We start from the raw sequence: 25,196 nt of genomic DNA, 5'->3' as shown, positions 1-25,196 counted from the left end.
TTAAAACAAAGGATAAGTCTTCATAGCATCTATGGAATCTCGAGTCTGAATTGGTGGCAATATTCTGACTAACCTCCCCTAAACTCTTAAAGTTGCAAGCCCGTGTTTCAACCCGTAAACATGGACACTATAAGTTTGGTTAATCTATAAACCTATAACACATTTGGAAAGAGGTGCAACAGAGTAAAACAAGAGTTTGTGATGTTTTAACGGGGAAATGCCCTTGAATACAGACTAACTCTTCTTCATAACTTGTAACTCTTAAACGCGCGTTTTAAAAAATGCATTTTGTTTTAGTAGAAACACCAGGACGACCAGAAATACTTCGGGTGTATGGAAATGGATAATATAAACAATAAAATGTTAATGTTTTATTTCAGTTATCATAAACGGCTCCAATAGTGAAAAATACACTGAAAACGAGCATCAATTATATGTAATGATTATATATAACTGCCTCTTCACACCTCATCACCGTCATGTGACAATTTTCTTCCTTTCAAGTTGACGATTCACCGAGTGGTTCACTGGGTCTGAGTTGTATCCGATATCTACTGCATGGGACCGAACTCGATGCCTACAGACCTAAGTTAATTTTTTAAGTTAACATTCAGCTTGCTTCCGTAGCGTTACAGCAGTGGAACGAGGCCACTGGGTATACAATATAAGTATACTGAATTCGTACCCTGATACCAGCTCCCACTTAGAGAGTTTTAAGGCTCATATAGACTGGATGCGGCGCGTGCGTGCGGTCCGCATCCAGTTTATATGAGCCTTTCATGGCTCCTTGGGGAGGCCACGCCACCGACTTTCTGTGTGTATGCGTAGTGTGTTGGAGGGGGAGAGGCTGATTTTTGCCCGAATTAAACGAAAATACCAGGATCTGGATAGCGACGTTTATTCATAGGGCCTATCAGGCCTACTACCAAACAGCTGCATATACAAGGCCGTGGTGTGTCTGTGGATAGTGCATATAAAAAAAACATATAGCTGGTTTTCTCTCTAAAACATGATTTCCAAATCTTTGACATTCGATGATTAATGTGTAGTCTACATGAACTGTGTACAGCTAATAATAAATTTAATTGTGAGTAGAATGATGGAAATGCATGGTGAAAAGGTTTTAGGTCAGTGTAATTTGTTCGAATGTCTCCATTGTTTTTGCTCGAATTCGAAGATTTGGGAGGCGGGAAGTAGCCCAGTGGTAAAGCACTTGCCTGATGCGCAGTCGGTCTTGGGTCGATTTTTGTTGGTGGACGTATTGGGCTAGTTCTCGTTCCAGCCAGTACACCACGACTGGTAGGCCTGTATAAAAGGCCGTGGCATGTCTGTGGGTGGAACATGTAGGCCTAAAGATCCATCGCTATATACCAATGGAAAAATACACACTGGAAAAATACACACTGGTTTTAATTCACCAAGATTAACCTGTCCAGAGTGCAAGCGCTTGCACTGGAGGTTAAACTTGATGAACTAACACTGGTTTGTGTGTTGGTGGGTGGTGGGTGGTGGGTGGGTGGAGTTGCATGTTTGAAGCGCAACTGGATTTATATGCACGAACATGAAATAAAATATATACAACTCACTTTGGAGTAGGAGCCTACTTTGGGGAGTTGAAATGGTACTTTATTTCAATTAATATTATTTGGTCTATAGATCAGTTTTAATTGCATGCATGCAAAGTGGGGAAAACCCCGAAGACTACAATTAAGACGCAATCGCGGGGAATTACAGGTACGTCAGGACACGTCATCCGCAATCAACGTATCGGGTTGCAAATAAAAAAGAGAGTCGGACGAAGTGTGACGGACATATGGAAAGGGTACAATAAGATTAGAATGCGAGCAGGTGGGGTTTTTTCATGTGACAGATGACAGATGCGAAAATCGTACATGGAAAGCCAACTTAACTACATGTAGAACGTATTTATTGTGACAAATGGGAATTGATTTAGTGTTGTGCAATCTACTGGACCGGTTTTTTTTTTCATAACTAGAGTTACCTACCGTGTATAGTAAGTAACTGACAAGAGTTTTATAATATTTTAGCCTTCAGGACTTCGAACTTTTTATTTCATTTAATTTTTTTAATTAATATTTAAAAACCCAACAACTAGTTATGTATGTTTAGTTAGATTAATTATGATGAGTACATCATATGTTAATGGGGTAGCGATGTCTGATATAATATATTATGTCTGATGATGTATTATCGTGATTCGTTATTTCTGTATTTTCCAACAAAGTTTAAAGGCAGCACAAATTATTCATTTGATAAATTTAAAGTTGAAATGTCGAAAATATTTCATTAACGACAATGGCAAGAGTTCCCCATTAACAAATGTTTATGAAAAATAGATATAGGGCCTATATATATATATAGGCCTATATGAGGTGTATTGACGCGTCTGGTGATTTGGCGTACTTGGTATTTTACTTGAGTACAACCGTGTCCGGTGTATCGGCGCGTCCGGTGATTCGGCACACTTGGTATTTTGCTTGAATATGCTTAGGAAGTTGTCATGTTGTCGGAGTTTTTAACGAATTAAAGTTTAATTCCTTTTTCAATGGTTAATCAAGTATTAACATATTTATTGTTACGGGTGCAATTAAATTTTTTTTTTAGAATTATCAATAATTATATAATAATTTCAAAATAAATCATTCACCTGTTTTCGTGTTTATAAACGCGAAGTAGGTCATCCTTATTGATATTAAGAATGTTAAAACCAGTCTAAAAACACCTTTCCCGCATTTAAAAAATTATAGTAAACAGTATAAATGTAATTATTTTTGTTCGGTTATTTTTTTTATTTAAACCGAAAAAGAAAATTTTACACCTTAATTGACAGCCATTCCAGTTCACAATTGTCACATTGTTATAAAAAATAAAAGCGAAATAAGATCCACATGTGTGCACAATCTACCCAAGAAAAATAAAATCCATGTAGGCGTGTTAGCCAAGCATGACAATGAACATGTATGCATCTGCAGTACTGTGCCACTCAAGAAAACGATTCCGAAACTGATCATGAGATGGGTCATATGTGATCGTTCATTTTCATAGTATTATTTTTAACAAGACAAAACAAAAAAGTACTAAAATAATTCTGGGACAATAGTGTAGCGTTTATGGGCTAAAAGTGAGGTCATGGGCGGGTTATAAATAGCGGGGTCAACGATCTACATCTACTGCGCCGAATCACCGGACATGCAAATCGTTTTGGATGCAAGGGGGTGCCTATATTTATGTACCATTTTAAAATGTTTATTTACTACAGACATAAAACAGTTTGTAGTGTATTTCAGATTATGCACTTCTTCATTGGTGAGAGACGCATTTTATTAAATATTTCACAATGTTCACATAGAAAATGGTCCTTGAAAGCTTAGGTGCGCCGATGCACCGGACACACTGTATATCGTCTCCGTATGTATTATGACGTGGTATGTACTTTGACGCGCTATCTTTAAATAGCAATTATGCATCATCAAAGAAAAGCTATGACATCAAATGCAGAAATTTTTGTTGACAGAAGTATTTTTTATTGATAAGAATAATGCATTGTATCAATTTGCCAGTTTGCGGTAAGTATAAACAATTAAAAATGCCATGTATGATGTAATTGAAAGTACTATTTTCCGTAAGGCACTTTTTTAATATACATAAACATCCCTCTATCTCCAAATTTTCTCATTGAATTTTACTCACCTGCTGCACGAAACATTGTTGTCTGCTACTATTGAAGTAAACACAAAGCAATTTTATCATCTCTATGTCAATCTATTTTATGGACGTCCGAATGAGTCCCCTGTCTTTATTTTATATGCACTGCATACGATTATATTGGGTCAGGATTAAACGTTCTAGTGCATATTACATCTTAAAATAATATCTGTACAACATAAAATGTAAAGTGGACATTGTTTTGAATAATACTAATAATAAACAACCAAAAAAGTATCGAATGGCTGTCAAATTTACTCCCACCCTATCAGTGTACAAATAGTGACTATGTTTGCACTGGGCTATATGGTTTACATGTGACAATCTGGTTAAAATGTATTTTAATTGTGTTATTTTTTTACGTGTATTATTAATATGAAATTTATGGACCACCACACATCATTTCCAGTTGTTTGGAGTTGTTTTTCTTGAATATTGGTCATTCACAAGTTATCTGGATGTTCCATGTCAAAATACACACCGCATCAAAAAAGTTAGAATATTACAGTATGCACATGTAAGCTAAAACTAAAACAAAAAATGTCACTATATATTGAATTTAATGTTTATATTTTAATGATAATAATTAATATATACATTAGGTTATGTCTCTGTAAATAATAACAAGAAAAACATAGTTATTTTTACACTACGCAAGATCGTTGCTTATCTGCGTCAAAACCCATACCGCGAGGATATATATGTGTATATATATATATATATATATATATATATATATATATATATATATATATATATATATATATATATATACAGTAGAATCTCATTGGCTCGAACACTGTCGGTGCATCAAAGTCTGTTCGACCCATCGGGTAGTTCGAACCATGCATTCGGTCGTTGTCGGGTGCTTCTGTGACACAAAAACCAATCGGAACACCTCGCATATTTCCGTAAAACTGGCTTGGGCGAGATGGTCCGATTGACTCATGAGTAACGAAGTCGCCTTCAAAGGTCGGATGAGATACATATTTGTAACTATTATTTATCACCGTTAAATAAACAACTAACAAACACACTGGTAGTCTGTATTTATAAATATTTATTAATTTAAAAAACTGTTCTTTATTATGCTGTTGTAGAATCTTTTGCGACATATTGACAACGTTGAGAAAAAAATGAAAGTGCATGAAGCACAGGCGGAGGCCCTTTACCTTTTATTGTTGGAATCACTACATTACATTGATCTCTCCTGTATTTCAAGTTAAAAACAAAATATGCCGACGCTCATGCGTAGAGTAGTGATTAAAATGATTAAAGTAAACCGGCGAGGCCTAACTAGGCTCACCAATTGATTGGTGTTACATGCAAGGTTCATTCAGCTCACGATTATTGTAGTACTATTATCTCTACTAGAAAGATAATTACCGATAGGTGCTAAATAAACAACATGAGAAGCCGGCATATGATCTAGGATTAATTCGTTCCACTTCCGAATTTATATTAACTTACTTTGTGGCTGACGTGAAAGGGTCAATGAAAAAGTTGTAAATAAATATATAAAAAAAATTGTATTTCTTCGGATAGACTTAGTCGTTCGAGCTATGTATGTTTAATTTTACAGTTCGGACTAATAAAGTGGTTCGAGAGAAAGCTTCTGTTAAACCCTAGGGGTATTCGACCAATCAGCACCAAAATAAAAGGGTTTAATAGAGAGAAAAAATCGGGACATTGTTCTTGGTTCGAGAATACTGGTAGGTTCGACCGTTGGGTGTTCGAGCCAATGAGATTCTACTGTATATATATATATATATTTTTTGCCTTTCAATAACTCGGGTCCCTTTTAGCAGTAACTGTTTTACCTCACAGTATGACTATACAACATGCAGTGCACTTTTGTGACATTGATTTTTCGCTTTGGCCTGCCAAAATAGTCTTCGAGATGAAAGGATTTATTAGCTATTAAGAATTGGTAATTTTTCTTGTTTGTTATCGAAAAGTTATAATCAAAAAGTATAAATTGTGGAATCGAAGAATTCTAGGGATTAAAAATAAACCGAGTTATTAAGTCAAAAATGGGTCTTTTATAAGACGTTATCTTTTTCTTTTTTTTCATAGTTATGAAACTTAGGGTTAAGTTATTCATGAGTTAAAGTCCGAACCAAATTGTTAACAACTACGATAAATTACTTTCCTACCTTTAGTTACTATTTGATTTCCCCAAACTTTTGTCTAGCCACAAATCATGAAAAAAACATTACAGTGACAGAAAGAAAGAAAGAAATGTTTTATTTAACGATGCACTCAACACATTTTATTTACGGTTATATGGCGTCAGACATATGGTTAAGGACCACACAGATTTTGAGAGGAAACCCGCTGTCGCCACTACATGGGCTACTCTTTCCATTAGCAGCAACGGATCTTTTATTTGCGCTTCCCACAGGCAGGATAGCACAAATCATGGCCTTTGTTGAACCAGTTATAGATCACTGGTTGATGCAAGTGGTTTACACCTACCCATTGAGCCTTGCGGAGCACTCACTCAGGGTTTGGAGTCGGTATCTGGATTAAAAATCCCATGCCTCGACTGGGATCCGAACCCAGTACCTACCAGCCTGTAGACCGATGGCCTAACCACGATGCCACTGAGGCCGGTTACAGTGACAGAGATGCCACATATGAGACTAACGATGTCACCGATATCAACTTCGCTGAGATTGTATAGGGCAAAATACATGCAGTTGTCTGCCGTCTGCCATTTTCCTTGTTTATGGAATACTCTTGAAGAGGGGTGGGTTGATATAACAATCTAACAACGTCATGACATGTGCTAAGGTATAACACACTCATCATGTCAGATAAATTACGTCACATACTTAGGAGACTTCCACCCCTCTTGAAGAGTATTCCACAAATAAGCAAAATGGCAGACGGTGAAAAATTGCACGTATTTTGTCCTATGCAGTCTCAGCGAAGTCGATATCGGTGACATCGTTACAGTCTTGTATGTGGAATCTGTGTTACTGTTATGTTTTTTTCACAGTTTATATCTGGAGACAAAAAGTGGAGAAAATCTAGCGATAATTAAAGGTAGGAGAGTAATTTATTGTACTTGTTAACAATTTGGTTCGAACTTTAAGGTTCATATTTGGTATCACCATGCAAATTCAATACCCCAGGGGAAGAATGGATGGAACTCTTTCTACCTGGGGACTAAAGATAAACCTCGAGCACAAATACTGAGAGGTTTATCTTAGAAACACAAATGGCCATTAACAAAAAGGTGGCTGTTCTGAGCAAAATTTCTCAGAACAAAATTGCGATCAAAATATAACAAATGCCATCACATTTTACCACTGTCTCGTTTGCGTTCCCAAGATAAACCTAGCAGTGCTTACGCTCGAGGTTTATCTAGATGAACTAAGTGGAGTTTGGCTTTACCAATCTGATGATCGATTATAAAAAATCATAATCAAGTGTACATGGGAAAATGTTGTAATTGATGTAAATATGTTTGGGTTAGGGTTTGTCTTCATGTGCCATCCCTGGAATTGCCTGTGGCAATTGGCAATACCGTGGAGATTGCCGCAGAATTTTTCATTCTCTGCAGCATTTGTTTTTTGCCATGGACTATATTGGATTTTTTCTCCCCCCTATTCATTGTTAAAAATACTTTTGGATACATTTGCTCTCAAACTTAAAAACAGAACACTGTTAATTTGTATAAAGTTCAATTGTAACATCTACAAACATTTATGGTTTTGTATCTTACAAAAAATACTTGTGAAATTTATGGTATAACTGTCTTTAAAATGGGAAAAATTGATGAAGTGATCTGAAACTATATATTGATGATCTGGAACTACCATAAAAACTGTACATGTAGACCCTAAGATTATTATCCTAACTTACATTTTTGTGTTTGTGTGTTTTAGTACAAAAGTTCACATCATGAGTGACCAAGGTTTTCACCATCCTGCAGTTTCAAAAGCTGTTGAAAATGTACAGAGATCATACGAGAAAAAAATGACTGATGCCATGGGAAAAAAGCCCAAAACTACAGGCCCTTACATTCCAGGTAATCCTTTGACTCATGCAGGGCTAGCTCTGGGTGTGCAAAACATTTTGCCAAATTATGTCCAAAAATGCAAAACTCTAGTTATTTTCCAGCAAATATCAATTATTGCATAAATTGTTTTTCGCCTGGAAATTAAAATAAAATTCACCAATTGTTCCTAAAATTCGCAATTGGTGAATTTGGCGAGTGGCAGAGCTAGCCTTACTCATGGAAACATGTACACAGGGTTCAACAAATTCACTAATCCTTTGTTATGATTAAAAAAAAATTAATATTTGTTTTGTTTAATGACACCACTAGAGCACTTTGTATTAATAATCATCAGCTATTGGACGTCAAACATTTGGTAATTTTGACATATAGTCTAGAGAAAACCCACTACATTTTTCCATTAATAGCAAGGGATCTTTTATATGCACCATCCCACAGACAGGATAGCACATACCACAGCCTTTGATATACCAGTCGTGGTGCACTGGCTGGAGCAAGGAATAGCCCAATGGGTGGGTGCACTGACGGGAATTGATCCCAAACTGACCATGCATCAAGTGAGCACTTTACCCCTGGGGTACATCCCACCCATTGTCCCGATTTGTGGATTTTTGGTCTGGGCTAGTAGAAATTATCAACTGTAGTATTATAATAAATAGGGCACTAGTTAGCCAAAGTTTCTGTAAGGACTTGAGATTTTCTCAGACAATTGTCAAACACTGTGTACATCCTCTGAAGGCTCAAGCATGATCCTCCTGAACACACATTTGAAACTCACTGGAGACTTATGGGCAAGAGGGAAGGAGAAATTAATCCTAGATCTAGCTTTATGACATTAATTAGTATTTTATTCATGAAATATAAATTTACTCATATAATGACAGTGTTGTGTCATCCATATAAAAAAAAAAATTAAAAGATAGCTGTATTTGCCAAATATAAATAATAATTACATAATGATAATAATATCTGTATTCTTATTGGTCGAAGCCAGTCACATTACCTTCCCTAAATAGAAACATTGCCCTCAGTCAGTCCCACTGGTCCGATCAAAAGTGATATTGATCCTGATGTATTAAGGGTGTTCAAAGATTTACAAAAATTAATTTACAATATCTTTTGCATTTTATATACATATTATGTACCTAGATTTCTGTAGTGAAATTGACCAAAAAATATATATATTAAAAAAAGATGTGCAAATATTAGCAGTCTTTTAGAAAAAACAAAAAACCCACATAAATCGTGGTAGTTAAAGATATACTGTTTTACTCCTCTTTTTTTGTGTGTGTGTGTGTGTTTTATCTTCATCAGGTTTAACACAACGTCCAGAGAATCCATCATTAACAGATCCACCACCAAAACAGCCGGCAAAGCCAGACGAACCGAAAGCTGTGCCTCCCGAACTAATTGAAAATTTTCTTTCGGGTAAAAAACACCCCATTAGTAGTCTGATGGAGTACGCATCGATGATGCGTCATGAGGTGAAGTTCCAGGAAGTGGGTGTGGAGGTGTATTCGTTCTCTGCCAAGTTTGCCTCAATGTGCATCATGGATGGCATGAACTACCCACAGGGAGTTGGGAAGACGAAGAAAGAAGCAAAGACAAATGCTGCTAAAATCGCCTTTACTATCGTGCTGGGCCTGAATCAAGAGGAAGTGGAGGCTGACGGTATGTTGTTATAGTTAAATTTGTTTGACATCCCGTTGAAAGTTAGAAAGTGTTTTTTGTTTAACGACACCACTGGAGCACATTGATTTATCAATCATCGGCTAGTGGATGTCAAAACATTTGGTATACATACATACATACATACATACATACATACATGTACATACAAGCTGCAGTCTAGATTTATGAATTAAAGCTGCATACAATAACCTTTGATAGCAATGACACAAGTTCATTATTATTGCATTTTGCATTAATTTAGTAAATGATGTTTAATTTAGTGAGGCGAGCTTGTAATTAAAAAACAAAAAACTGGCTGCTTTATATGAAGGTAACCACTTGAACAGTTTTGATTATTGTGATTCCAATTAGGCCTAAAAGAATATATGTGTGTTTCCGGTTTTTCAACCGTCCCTAATTTTATGTAGTGACCCTGAATTTTTTTTTAAAGCAAAAACCTAAATAGAAATTAATTATTATTATTTTTTAAAATCATGATCCCTTATTTTTGCAATTAGCAAACTAGATTCGGAACACCTCGGCCGATTATGGTTTCTCTGTTTGATTTGATTTAAAAAGAAAGAAAAGATTCCTACCTATCTACCCTATTTTTTTTAAGGATGAAACCTGAAACATACAATTTTTTTTTTTAAATCTTAGTAATAAATGATCAGTGGCATAGGAAGGTGCCAAAAAGTGGGCGGTGGTGTGTGTGTGTGTGTGTGTGTGTGTGTGTGTGTCACACTTTTATATTTACACTTTTTTTCACTATTATAAAGCAAATATAAAGCAAAATATCTGAAAACCTCACGTTTCCTATGCCAGTGATGATCATGACTGTTTATTTTGTTTTAGAGTCTGGAACTATTCAGTTTGATAGTATGGGCAGAAGGCTCATCATTCCAAAAGAAGGTGGGTCAAAGCCTGTTGGACATTCCACAATAGGAATGGCAGTAGATGTGCCTTTCGTTAACGCTGATCCACTTTCACAGGACTATAATCCAGTTCTACTGCTCCAGAACTTTTGCACCAGGTGCAGAATTCCATTTTCAATAACTGTCGGGGACGACCTCGGTCCGTATGGGTGAGTGTATTCATAGGAAATGACTGGTTACTGTCAAGTGGCATTCACCATTCGAACTCAGCAGAATAAAGTAGATATTTTAAGGCAGTAACCAGGGATTTTATGTTTCCTGCAGTCCAACAAGAATTGTTGGAAAATCTGATTTATTCCATTTTTTGGGGTGTGTGGGAACAAAAATTTGGTGCCGTCACTCTAGCAATGCTTTTGCAATATCAGAACTTGCTCAGTATGATCAGAATATTTCACCAAATTATCTTAAAAACCCCCAATAAAACCTATAGTATTTTCCAACAAAATATCCATTATTACACAATTTTATATCGCCAAATTAAAATAAAATTCACCAACTGTTCATAAAATTCACAAGTAGCGATGTTGGTGAGTGGCAGAGCTAGTCCTGGATATAATGTCATACAAGATTCATGACGTCATTCTTTGTTAGATACTAGCAACATTTTATCACTTCAAAAAAAAACATTTTAAAACTATTTTGTATTATTATAGTGAGACAAAACATTATTTGTATATAATATTTATGTATAATTTATTGAAATAATAAATAGTATGTAATAAAAATGTAAATCGACTGAAGAGTCAAGTTGGGCTTATGTCATGTGATATATATTTTATTGTCACTGACCAAAAATATTGAAATTGAAAGATATCTAGTCTTCATATCTTGTCAATGATTGTAACAATATTATATAAATCATTCGGTCCTGTCAGATTTTCAATGTAATTTTACAAGATAAAAGCTGGTCAGAAAATTTTGTTAACTGTTTAACAAATTTTGTTTGATCATATTATAGTCAGATGTGATGTTAATTTTTGAATTAGCTCTGTGTTTCATGTATTACAAAATATAGCCATATTTGCCATATTCAACTTTGAGTCTTCTTTGATGTATTGTTTTCTTTAATTATAAGACATACACAAATCATAATTATAATATACATTGTATTACCATATTTTGCGAACTGGCCAACGCAACTTTAAATAACCTGTACACCTGTGTTTTAACACTTATACAGATACCGTTCACATATAAGATGCACCATTTTATAAGACATGCATAACCTGAAGTATTTAAGTGATGTTTTGTTTTTTCTGACTTTTTATGTAATGTATTATATATGATATGACATTTCTATAAGAAAATATTCAGTGAAACCGGGCTTGAAACTCGCCAAGAAATATGGTGGCCCAAAAAATAATAATGGATATTGGCAAATTATGGTAAAAGAACCACAAGCAAGATTTTAATGTGGAATACAAATATTAATAGTGGCTCATATGTTATAGCTCTAAAGAAGATCGTCCACATAATATTATTTGGGCGACCAACACCATTATTTCTTTAATATTTAAGTCGAAAAAATGGGACATTGGTCACATTTGGCATCCTGGCCACTGACCGTTTCGAGCCCTGGTGAAATACCAGTTGCATTATTTATGCCTCTCGGTTATTGCTGCAAACCCTGTATGTCAGTGAGAGATATACATGTACCACTAGTCTAAATACGGCTGTCCTGACAGGCCGGGAGATATTTTTGCCTGTCCCATCGGACCAGCAATTATTTTGCATTTATACTTTATGATCATGATTGGTCAGGCTGAATTTGTAGTTTCCTGGACATTCAGTTTGGCAGGATTTTAGCCAATTTTGACCTCTGTATAGGTACATGTATTTCATTAAAACAATGGCTACTCAGTGGGTACATTATTTTCAACTCTGCATCATGGTAGGTACCCAAAACCTAGTGGATATTTTTAATCTTCAGTGTTGTCTATAAGAATCTGTATAACGATAAAGCAAAAATTTTAAATTTGTTATAATTTGTTATAGGTATTTTGCTGAAGTTAAGGTGCGCAGTCAAAAGTTAGTTGAGGTGTATGGCAAGACCAAAAAAGATGCAAAACGACAGGCAGCTGAAGAAGCATTGGGGATCCTTATGGAAACAGAACATGTAAGAATATTTGTTTTTTTCCCATCCCAACCAGTGCCCCACAACTGATATATCAAAGAGGCAGTGGTATGTGCCATCCAGTCTGTGGGAAAGTGCATGTGAAAGATCCCTTGCTGTTAATGAAAAAACAAGTAGCAGATATTTTTCTAAGACTATATGTTGGAATTACCAAATGTTTGACATCCAATAGATGATGATTAATTAATCAAGGTGCTCTAGTGTTGTTGTTAAACACAATGAAATACAGTGTACATGTGTACACATACCTACAGAGAAAAAATCATCTCAGCAATGATTTGTCATGTGTGTATCACTAAGTGGAACGTACACTTTGGCATATTTTAAACTAACATGGTTATTTTTAATCTTTGTGTAGAGAGAAAGAAAAAAAAGAGTTTTATTTAACGATGCACTCGACACATTTTATTTATGGTTATATGGCGTCAGACATACATGTATGGTTAAGGACCACACATATAATGAGAGAGGAAACCCGCTGTCGCCATTTCATGGGCTACTCTTTTCAATTAGCAGCAAGGGATCTTTTATATGCACTATCCCACAGACAGGGTAGTACATACCACGGCCTTAGATATACCAGTCATGGTGCACTGGCTGGAACGAGAAATAGCCCAATGGGCCCATCGACGTTGTGTGGAGAGAAAAAACCAGCTGCCTCACCGTAGTCTACTGCTACTGACTAGCAGCAAGGGAGCTTTTACATACACTCTTCCCAAGACAGAAGTAGCACATCCCATTACTTTTAATAAATGAATACTGGGATTCTTTTAAGACAGGAAAAAAATCTGGCATGTTCACAGAGAAGGATGGATTCTGTGAACCGTCATAATTTGGACATATAACCTAAAGTTGCTGCATCTTGCCATTTTTACTGGCATCAAACTTTCAGGCAATGAAAACACATACAGCATTCACTCTTACGGCAATGCTCTTCAGCTTTAGCACATTAACATGCTACCCATATTACACACATAGCGGATTCGAAGTCTGCACTGGTTTGCAGGCAAATGTATTCTTGTTATGGTTATACTGAGGTTTTTTGACAGTTTACGTGTATAGTGATCAGTGAATTTTGATTGGATTAGGTATTCTATGTTTGACACAGGTCTACATCAGTTCATCTCATTAGAACAGAATGTTGGTACAGAAAATGAAAATTCTTTCCGTACTACATTTTGTTGAGACTTTTGTTAAAATATATTTATTTTATCATTTTATACTCTTCCCCCCCCCCCCCCCAAAAAAAAAGAAGAAAAAAGAAAGTACTTTGTGGTTGTTCTACCCAAAAAATACCAGTCAGACCAACATGGTCGACAAATTTCAAAAACTTTGGGGGATCTGCATAGTTAATCAATTTAGCCAACATGTAGATAATAGCAACAGTGGTTGTCTCATTCTGAATCCATGGTCGTCTTTTTGTATTTAGAATTTTTTTTTTCGTTTTAGATTGAAGTTGATGAAATGGCGCAGTTATCTGAACCAGACAGAATAGCAACTTTAGCCTACAACAAACTCTTCACTGCTCTTGAAGCAGTTCCTGATATGTATGCTGTCAAGAAAATATTTGCTGCTTTTATAGTTAAACACAGTATGTAAACTTTAATGTAATATCAGCGGGAAGGACATGTTTTACTACAGAGAACAAAGAAATGTTAAATACAACATTTCCTTTGTCCCCTGTAGTAACTTTTAAAACTGGGTGCACGCGGTGCATGCTAATATTTTTCAAGTACTGTGTATTGCGTATACTAGTATCCTGTTGTCTACCAGATTCAGACTCAAGTTGTTGAATTTTGCGTATGCATTTCGTAATCTGTTCGCCACATGAAAACGATAACTTTTACTTATGGGCGCATCCATTTCGTATCCCATAATCCTACTTACAACAATGGTTGTTCGGTCATTTCCGTGAAATATATTTGCGAAAATTGCCGGCAATATCTCGGTTATATCCGTGAACGGTATTAGAGAAGGTGGTCGAGACCGACTTTGGGGTATCCACGCGCATAACACAGTTGTCGTCACTGAGAAATTGAACTCCGCCAGATCTGTGATCAATACAAAGTACCGTAACTGCCTTGAACATTTTCGACCTCAGATATGGGCACTTGATCAGATGATTGCGAACGTGCAGGTGCGTTACTCGCGTAGTTGACTCGAAGTCAGCCAGTGATTATTTCAATCGCAACTTCTCGTCGAATTCCATAGGCTAATTTATATTATACCAACAGATCTTATCGAGTTAAAAAAGTTGATAACTTGCTTAATACAAAACACAAATATTCGTACGTTTTTGAAATAGGCCTATTATAGATTTCTGTAAGGCGTTTATGTTGGGTGAAATTTTCAAATTTGATCAAGAATCAGTAATAAATGCAGTTGTATAACATTCCGGTACTGTTAATAAATAAATATAGGTATTGCCGAATAATTCTGAATACGGAATAGCTTCGTATAAAAAAAAATCAACACTCTAATCAAGGTAATTAAAATAGTATTTTCCTCATTGTTAACAGGATTTACCTTATTTTTGGTGCATGCAGAATTTTAATGGTGCATGTAACTTTTTTTTCAGCATGCACCTGGTGCATTTAGATTTTTTTTTTCATTTCTAGCCCTGAAGTATTTTATGTTCTCATTATCAAGTTTTTTATAAACAAAATAAATGCAAGAGGCAAAAGTTAATGCCGGTGGTGGTGCTTAGAAGGGGCTACCATAATCTAGAAGCCCTGCCAAAACATGATTAATCCAACTTGCTAAGAATTTTAATCTGCTACAACATACCTTTTGTTGGCATTTAACATTTACAACAGTTTTAAAAAAAAGAAGCATGCATTGAGATAGACATATATTCAACTGTCAGTGATATCTAATACTTTTATGGTAGGATAGACTTTTAATTTTGCGGACTTCTTGTTTTCAAATACAAGTAACAACAAAATCAGTCTTGTTGGTGTAGTGTTCAGCCATCAGGATGTTTAATACAGGTACATACTGAGTTTGCATCCCTGTTACCGGATTCCACCCAGAATGAGTTTCAACAACTTTATGTGGAAGTGTAAAGTCAGTACACCGACTTCTTACTTGTCAACTACTAACAACTAACTATTAACTCACTGTCCTGGACAGCCAGCCCAGAGAACTGATGTGTGTCCAGAACAGCATGCCAGAATTATAATTAGATATAAGCATGAATATAAAGTTAAACTCAGTAGTAAAAAACAAAAACATCTGAAGAGTAAACAGTCTTACTGTTATAAGTGATTGACGCTAGTTTTTAAAACACTACAGCTTATTTTTCACTATTAAAGCCATTTTCGATCATTCAAATCATACATTACCAGGTACTTGAATTTTATTGTTAGATTATCCATCTCCGTACATCCTAAGTTTCTGGTGTTTCTAATATCACAAAATAAACAATTCATATTGTAAAAAATGCATGCACCTCTGAGAAGTAACGGTTATGGATACAAGCTCTAGTCTATTTTTAAGGGTATTTCCCCATTCTAGTCTATTTTTAAGGGTATTTCCCTGTTTTAATGTCATAGACTCTTGTTTTACTCTGTTGTAACGTTATCCAAATGGGGGCGGGACGTAGCCCAGTGGTAAAGTGCTCGCTTGATGTGTGGTCAGTTTGGGATCGATCCCCGTCAGTGGGCTCATTGGCCTATTTCTCGCTCCAGCCAGTGCACCACGACTGGTACATCAAAGACCGTGGTATGTGCTATCCTGTCTATAGGATGTTGCATATAAAAGATCTCTTGCTGCTACTCGAAAAGAGTAGCCCATGAAGCGGTGACAGCAGGTTTCCTCTCTCAATATCTGTGTGGTCCTTAACCATATGTCTGATGCCATATAACTGTAAATAAAATGTGTTGAGTGTGTCATTAAATAAAACATTTCCTACGTTATCGAAATACATGTATGTTACAGGTTTGTTGATTAACCAAACATAGTGTCCACGTTCGCAGGTTGAAACATAGGGTCTGTGACTTTAATGTTATAATAATTTGCACCTTTCAGCTGATACTGATCATGGTGAAGTTATAGCTTTTGGAACGGGACACTGCAGTCTGTCAACAGACAAAATTACTACAGATGGCCGGTCTCTCATAGACAGCACAGCCATTACGATAGCCCACAGAGCTCTGTTAAAGTAAGTTGTCAAGAGCTTTAGTTTATTTAGTAATACCTATAGTTCATCCCATCCTCCTACAATTTTTTTTAATTTTTTTTTGTAAATACATGTACTTTCATTTTGGTTTGATGTAAGAAGAAAAGAAAAAGTGTTGGAAATAAAAAATACTCCCCCCCCCCCCCCCCCATTTTTGTGTGTAATTTAGAAAACAGTTGGCTTAGAAATAATAACTTGTAGTAAATTCCATAGTATGACAAAAGGTGTTCACTGTGGGAAGGACTATAGTAATTGTTGACCCATCAAAACAAAGGCATATTGCTTAATCAGCAGACACCAGGCAGTTGTGAACCCAGGTTTGGTGTTAGCAAAAAGTACAGCCATACTCTTATTTCTCAGGGGGTGGGACGTAGCCCAGTGGTAAAACACCCACTTGATGTGTGGTCGGTCTGGGATCGATCCCCATTAGTGGGCCCATTGGGCTATTTCTCGTTCCAGCCAGTGCACCACGACTGGTATATCAAAGGCCGTGGTATGTACTACCCTATCTGTAGGATGGTGCATATAAAAGATCCCATGCTGCTAATCGAAAAGAGTAGCCTATGAAGTGGCGACAGCGGGTTTCCTCTCTCAATATCTATGTGGTCCTTGACCATATGTCTGATGCCATATAACTGTAAATAAAATGTGTTGAGTGTCATTAAATAAAACATTTCTTCCTATTTCTCAGGTATGTTCATTTTCATCATCTGAATAGAGCTCAGAGAAATATTCTACCAGCACATTTCATTTAATTTCAAGTGGGTTTTTTTTTAAAGTCAGAAGTTCATTAAAAGGGAATTATGAGTACATCTGAAAGTGGCCTTAATTAGGCTTCTACAAAGTCATTGCAACACCATACCAGGACTCGTAGAGCTAAGTCACTTCTCTCTCAAACTTTTGATAGGGCGAAGTTTTTAACAGGAGGAAGACTTAAATTTGTAAATAAAAAAAAAAAAAAAGACGCAAACAGAGTTGTATTAACCCAATACAGTCAAACCTGTCTTAAACGGCAACAACAAGGAGTAGTCAAAAGCGACCACTTAAGACAAGTGGCTGCTGAATACACATGAAACTTTTACTGTCTGTAATTCTTTTTATTTTTATTTTTTACTGTCAATACTGCTAATTGATTGAAGTGCTCTAAAGTTTTCTAAAAAACACCTTTCCACATGTCACCTTCTTCAGAAATAATGACAATAATTGAACCATTTGGAAGTCATTCTCTCACCAGTTTGTCTTCTCTTTTCATTTAATTACTACTCCATGCAGAGTATTTCTCCAGTGGATAAATCTGCCAACGTTAAGCTTAGATTACCCAGAAGCAATTAAATGCATTCTACAGTCCCAATTTCTTAATTGATACACAGGAGATGTCAGACTGAACGGGTACTGCTATCTATGAAGGTGTGAAAATTACTTATTTGCTGCACCTTGTTGCTGTTTACATTTTTAACTTACAGTGGCCGTTTAACACACCTATCTGTGAGCCTGTTGCATGGTTTTATGGTGCCAATATTGCTTCAAATTCTGACATGTAACACCTAATTATTATCTATGAATAGGTGTTCCTCAAGTTCTTCACCATTCATCTGTGATTGTGTACAATGCAAGTGGTCACTATTTTAAAAAAGCGACACCCATTTTGCCATGCAGTGACTGGCACGGCGAAGTGTAGCTAATCAAAGCGAAGTTTGGGCTCACTTCGCCCGCTCGCATGAGCCCTGCGTGCAAACTGCATGTATCAAGTATTGGACCTAAAACAAGGACTCTGTATTGCGCTGGTATAACAAAAGTAATATATGTCCATTTTACGATTTGTGTATCTTTCAGATATTTTCACAAAGAAATGAAGAGGTACTATGAAGGTGGTAAAGTTCTTTCCATATTTGCTCCCGGATCTAATAATGGTGTTTTACAATTAAAAAAGACGACCACGTTACATCTGTATATAAGTGAACCACCTGATGGAGACTACGGGCTGTTTGCTGACCAGTAAGTTCTAAATAACTAGCAGTGCTAATTACACTGTAAGTCGAGAAGTGTCAACAAGCATAAAAACAATTAAAGGCTTTTGTACGAGATATCGCTGGCAATATAATTTGCAATATTTATGAACTCGTGCTGATAAATTATATCACAAGACACACGGGGAGTATCCTCTATTTAGCACTTGAATTCATTAAAACCATACAGCATATTTCATGATGTTAACTTTAAAAAAAAAACTTGAAATGAAAATCATAAGACATTATATAGCTCTCTGAATTTATCTCTGTTAAATTTAGTGCACATGAACGTGACATGGATTGTAAATAACATCATGAAAATAACACAAATGTTGATGATTTGGGTGGGTTTTTTAATGCTTTAATGAATATGTTAATATATACAAGAAACTGAAATGGTTCTGAAAATCTTGGAAATGAAAGATGAAAAGGAAAATATTCTTTCAGTCCGGGATCTAAACCAAGTGGTGAGGACTTGGAGATGATAAAGCAAGGTGCTCATTTCCCTTCGTTTGAGGATGATGCTAATGGATTTTTGTGTATAAAAGATGAAGACGGTCAGTATCAAAGGATATTTTTTTGAACTTTTATATAACGATGATGATGATGGTTTAGTTTTCATGCTTAAAGTTCAGGTTCAAGCACGCTGTCTTGAGTAAACCAAATCAACTGTATGTTTAGGACAGATGTAGATAGGATAAAGAAGAAATCTGACATTTCAAATATAACATTTACAAATCCACAATAACCTAGTACTTACCTCACAAATGAAATCTGAGTATGCATATATCTCCATTCTACCATGATTGAAACATTTTACAATTTGGAACTATTATTAATATGCGTAGTGAGTAGAGATGAACAGGTGGGAAACTCACTTTGATGGAGTTGGAAAAACATTTCAATGTCAGTTCCTGTTGACAGAAAGTAAGTTGGAAATATTCTGTCATTTCTTTCATTTTGTAGGGCATACATTTTTATCCTCTGCTACTAATTATGTTAGTGTACTTTATATGCTATATTTTTATATCTGTCTTATTAAAATTGTAATTTGTGTATTAACTTTCATTCATTTCATCTGATCGATGTCAGTTTAAGTATGTGGTTCAGCACTCCAATGCGAGTCATAGGGTTTTCTTCAGCAGTCATGATTGATTGTAAAAAAACCGATTCATATTCCTAAGCAAGGAAAGTGGCCTAATTGAATCAAAGTTGGTTATCTTACAATTTAAGGCAGGGTGCCAGTCAGAATCAAATATTTATTACAACGACCTGACAGTGTGTCGAATGATAAATGTTTAACCATTTTAAGTATCTGTCTTGAGCCTTTAAGAATTGAAAGCTTTGTTAAACCGTCGTTAAATAAAGCATTTCTTTCTTTCTTTCTTTCTTTGTCAAACCATTTATCGGTAATGCCAAAGCCAATTAAAGGTAATCCATTTTATTTATTTATTTTGCAGAACCTGTTACATCGATATTTATGTCCTACGTATAATGTGCAAATAAAAAGTAGGTTAATTGCAGTCATGTGACACACTGTGTTATTTTGTGTTTGCAGGTTTGGTGATGGCAGTGGGTGAAAATCAGAAACCACTTCAGACATTAACAGACCTACAAGGTGGAGAGGATCTGGTCGTCATGTCTGCCAGCGATAAACTTCTCCAGTGGAATATTCTCGGCCTTCAGAGTGCAATATTCAGCCATTTTCTTGATCCAATATATTTATCTTCAGTAACAGTCGGTGAGTTGCAGCCTCTCTTGACCTTCACAATGCAATATCTTGCCACTTCCTTAATCCAGTATATTTATCTACAGTTTTGGAAAATGTATTGACAAGTCATTTTGAGTTTTAATGATAAATTAATACATTTTCACATACCAAACATATATATATATATATATATATATATATATATATCAGTGTTTGAGATTAACGGTATCCTGATATCCCGGGGATACCAGAATTAATTTTGGATACCAGACTTCAAGAACCCAGTATCCCACCGGGATACCATATAATACTAAATTCTCAGGTGGGGTACCAGATTTTGAAATGTTAGTATCCAACTGGGATACTGGCCAAAAATGTTAATCTCGAACACTGTATATATATATATATATATATATATATATATTTGTAAAAGTTGTATAATGAGAAGAAATAATGTGGATGCTTTAGTCTAAATGATTAAATAATAAAAAATATACCTAACATTAATGGTCGAATTTACAAAGCCTGTTTTTGACTTGCACGCGAGTAACTACATATATTTTCAATGCTTAAACACCTGCATTTAAGAAACACAGGTTTCATAAATTCTGCCCTACATCTTTAGCATCCAGCGACATACTGAGCCTCAGATAATAGGGTAGAGAAGGGAAAGGAGTCGGTAGGAAAAGATTCATGGCACAGCATAAAGTGTTCTTCACTTAAACAAGAAGGGAACTTCTGAACTAAAATAGCACACTTTAGCATTTCGTTGTGGGCTCTGTTGTCCCGTTCCTGTCTAGTTATGGTCCTGCATATTTTGTATTGAGTAGAAAACCAGGTGTTCCTCATAAATCTCTCTTACGAGTTTTGCAAATCTGTTTCTCAGGTTCAAAGTTTGATCATGGCCACTTCTGCCGGGCAGTGTGTTGTCGGGTGTACGGTGTCCTGCAGGAGACGCTGCCCCCACCGTACCAGATCAACCACCCCCGGCTGAACCCGGTCAGTCTCAAGTTTGCCGAGCTGTATCCCGACGGGCCGCATCCCACGTCTCTGTGCATCAACTGGTCTGATGGAGACGAGCAACTGGAGATCACTGATGGATTCTCAGGACGAGCAGCCCCAATGTAAGTTATATCAGTGTTGAGTGGCCCCTATGTAAGTTATATCGGTGTCGAGTGGCCCATATTTAAGTTATAACAATGTTAATAGCCCTTATCTAAATGATATCAATGTTTAGTGGCCCTAAGTAAATTATATGAATGCTGAACAACCCCTTTGTAAATTAGATGAATATTGAGGAGCCCTTACATGTATGTAAATTATATCGGTGCTGAGTGTCCCCTATATAAGTTGTATCCATGTTAAACAACCCCTCTGTAAGTTACCAACTGTAAGTAATAACTTTTTAAACCGAGTAGGTGATACCTTTCGGTCACCAGTGATTCATTATACAGTATATATAACATTTTACATGAATATTAGTACATTATTTTATCCTTTAATTGTTGCCTCAAACATTTACTTTAATTATGTTGCTTGGGTTGACTCTGAATAATTAATACATTTGAGAGATACATGCATATATTTACTGCTTCAGACGGAAGTTTCTACCTTGTTTTTCAGATCTCCCAAAAAGACTGGTCCCTCTATGGCAAGTCGTTTGTGCAAGGCAGCTTTCTTGGCTCGCTACAAAGAACTTGCTTTGTTGTCCGAAAAAAAACCGCTCATAAGTGCTCCCACCTACTATGCTGCCAAGCAGATCTCCAAGAAATACCAAGCGGCAAAAAAAGCATTCAGAGATCACTGCATACAGGCGGGCATTGGATGCTGGGTCGCAAAACCTTCAGAATTAGACACGTTTAACAAATAATTTGTGTTTTTTTGTTTTTTTTGTTTATATATACACCTCGTCATAAATATCGCACCACACATTTTAAAGTAAAATTAGAAAATATAAGTTTCGGTTTTTTAAACTACAAGTATATATTTAATATACTACAACATCTGTGAACATAATATCACAAACACACCCTGTTCCGAGCTGCACGTGCATGCTCAGTCGAGCATGATTGATCTGGGGGTCGGTTTGCTAACAATGCAGTATGCACATAGCCTCTTTTGGTGTATGTTATGTTGGCAGACACAGCTAAAATTTGATTTTAGGCATAAATTAAGCTTTATTTTGACCAACCAGTGAAATGCCCAAGCGTCCAGTGCCTCTGAACCAAAGATGGCGAATTATTGGTATGCACCAGACTGGTATGTCATGTCGTGCTATTGGAACACAATTGAACATTAATCACACTGTCATCAGCAGGCTAATACGTAAACATACTGCTTCCGGTGAAGTGAAGGATGCACCGAGGTCTGGACGTCCCAGAAAAACCAATGACAGGGAAGACCGTGCTCTCGTACGCCAAGCCAGACGAAGCCCAAAGTCTACTTGTACACAGCTGCGACATGGATGTCATCCATACAACAGAGTGTCCATCAGCACCATCAGACGACGCCTAAATTCTGCAGGATTGAGAGCAAGACGACCAATCAGACGTCCACTCCTCACAAATCAGCACCGCCATGCCCGTTTAGCCTGGTGCCAAGCACGTAATCGCTGGAACCTGAGGACATGGAGAAGGATCCACTGGTCCGATGAAAGCAGATTTTTGCTGCATCATACAGACGGGAGGGCACGAGTTTGGAGGCAGAGAGGCACAGCATATGATCAGAGGAACATTCAAGCTGAGGTTCCATTTGGGGGTGGATCCGTCATGGTGTGGGGGTGTTGTTCCTATGATTATAAACTTGACCTCATCACAGTTCCCGGAACACTGAATGGACAGATGTACCAGAACTTGATCCTGGACGGTGCTGTTGTGCCTCATTTCGATAACCATGCTCTCGCCACACGTCCAGTCTTCATGGACGATAATGCTAGACCACATCGTGCTCGAGCTGTTGTTCAGCATCTCCAACACAACGCCATTGAGACACTACCATGGCCTGCCAGAAGTCCAGACCTAAATCCTATTGAGCATTTGTGGGACATTTTGGGACGTAGGGTGAGAGCAAGGGATCCTCGAGTTCAGAACCTTCAGGAATTGACCCATGCATTGCATGATGAGTGGCAGCAGATCCCTCAACAGAGCATCAGACGTCTGGTGACAAGCATGAGAAGGCGTGTAGAACATGTTATCCAAGTGCGAGGCGGTTACACCAGATACTGAGTTGGCCAGTCATTGTGGACCTTACTAGTGTGTTTGACATTAATGAAATGTGAACTGTGTTGTGTGTCTGTTGTAACGACCCCGGCAGCCATACTTATTTCACCGTATTTTACGGTGATTTTAGTGAACTTTACTTTGCTACAATTAAACCCTCATTTAGTGCTTAAATTCGGTCTTGTGTTGTAAATTTTCTGACTGAACGCTCACATGAGGCCATATAAACAGTTTAATGTGCTTTTCTAAGCACCATTTTTATGAGGCAGAAGATCCAGTTTTACTTCGTGAACAAAATTGGGTGGTGCGATATTTATGACGAGGTGTATATAATTTGTTTTATGTGCCTTTGTTTATTAGTTAAGATGTCCCTGATTGGTGACTTTTCAAAAGTGAGACTTCTGAATGTTTCTGAATACAGAAATAAAAAAAAAACTGTTTTAAAGTACAGCTTGCATCAACTAAATAATAATTAAATTTTTGTAATATTTATTTTAGTTTAAAGCCATCCAGCCAAAGCAATATGAATTTGTTCATTTCTTGATGAGCGCTAAAATAATGTCACCAGGGAAGGTCGTATATCTGCTGACACCACTTTGTTTATTGAGCGTTATTATATACATATAAACTTTTAAAAAAATAATTCAAAATTAAAATATGAATATTTAGTGCTATTATTAATTAGTATGTTTTAAATTTAATTATAAGCATTGTTATTATTAATCCAGAACCGGTTCATCTCTGTCCTTCTTGCTGTTTGTCAGTCTGTCCCAAATATAGTGTTCCCGATTTTTTTTGGAATGCCTAGAGATATTGAGCTGACATTTTGTGTATAGCTTTGTCACGTACAGTTATAGATCAAATATGGTGATTTACCTAATTTTTGACAAAAGTTATAGCCCTTGGAACTCGAGGAAATCCAAAAAAAACCATTCTGGTCCTTTGTTTTTGAATGTCTGCAATACATTTAGCTGAAATTTTGTGTATAGCTTTACCATCAACTGTTACAGATCAAGTTTTGAATTTTATGGCAATTTATCTATTTAAACTATGAGATATGAAAATTTGTGAGCCAGTTAAGGGACATGTATTGCTTTAGCAGTAATCTCAGAATGTTTCTTTTATGTTCATCGAGGTATGATAAAACAATTAATTACAATTTTCGTATTTTAGAAATAAACAGAAAATCCTTAAATTATGATTAACTGACCGACTTCAGTTTATGCGATAATAATGTTTGTACAGTTGTATCAAATTATGAAATAACCCAAATAAAACAGGTTCCTGGCAATGGTTTAAAAAGACATCTAATCTTTGCAAAGGTTAAACAAAGAACTTTACATGTGGTTACTTCATAATTTATGGGCAACTGTTCTATTCATGCAAGAATAAAAAATGCCATGGTTTAATATTTACAATGTACCATTGCACATCTTAAAACATATATAATTGTGAATTAAATTGAGCATCCTATATGGAAGTATGTAGTGCTGGTTTCTTTAATAAATCTTTTTGTTTTGTGACAATTATTGTTGCTGAAAATAATGTCACCATTGACATTTAAAGTTTGTTTTGTTTAATG

General features: G+C 36.2%; 1 protein-coding gene across 1 annotated transcript; it reads left to right on the top strand.

The window, feature by feature from the left end:
* The first annotated feature begins 1,966 nt into the window (after nt 1-1,966).
* LOC121368013 (adenosine deaminase domain-containing protein 1-like) lies at nt 1,967-25,134 on the top strand. Its single transcript, XM_041492522.1, has 12 exons — nt 1,967-2,014; nt 7,623-7,765; nt 9,071-9,427; nt 10,283-10,511; nt 12,358-12,478; nt 13,946-14,087; nt 16,526-16,658; nt 18,510-18,671; nt 19,133-19,242; nt 20,244-20,426; nt 21,283-21,520; nt 22,020-25,134. The coding sequence occupies exons 2-12, from the start codon at nt 7,639-7,641 to the stop codon at nt 22,264-22,266; spliced, it is 2,049 nt and encodes a 682-aa protein (XP_041348456.1). The 5' UTR covers nt 1,967-2,014; nt 7,623-7,638; the 3' UTR covers nt 22,267-25,134.
* Nucleotides 25,135-25,196: the final 62 nt, after the last annotated feature.

This window comes from Gigantopelta aegis, chromosome 3 (assembly GCF_016097555.1).
Source record: "Gigantopelta aegis isolate Gae_Host chromosome 3, Gae_host_genome, whole genome shotgun sequence".
Classification (NCBI taxonomy): Eukaryota; Metazoa; Mollusca; class Gastropoda; order Neomphalida; family Peltospiridae; genus Gigantopelta; species Gigantopelta aegis.
This window is presented reverse-complemented; position numbering and strand designations above follow the sequence as displayed.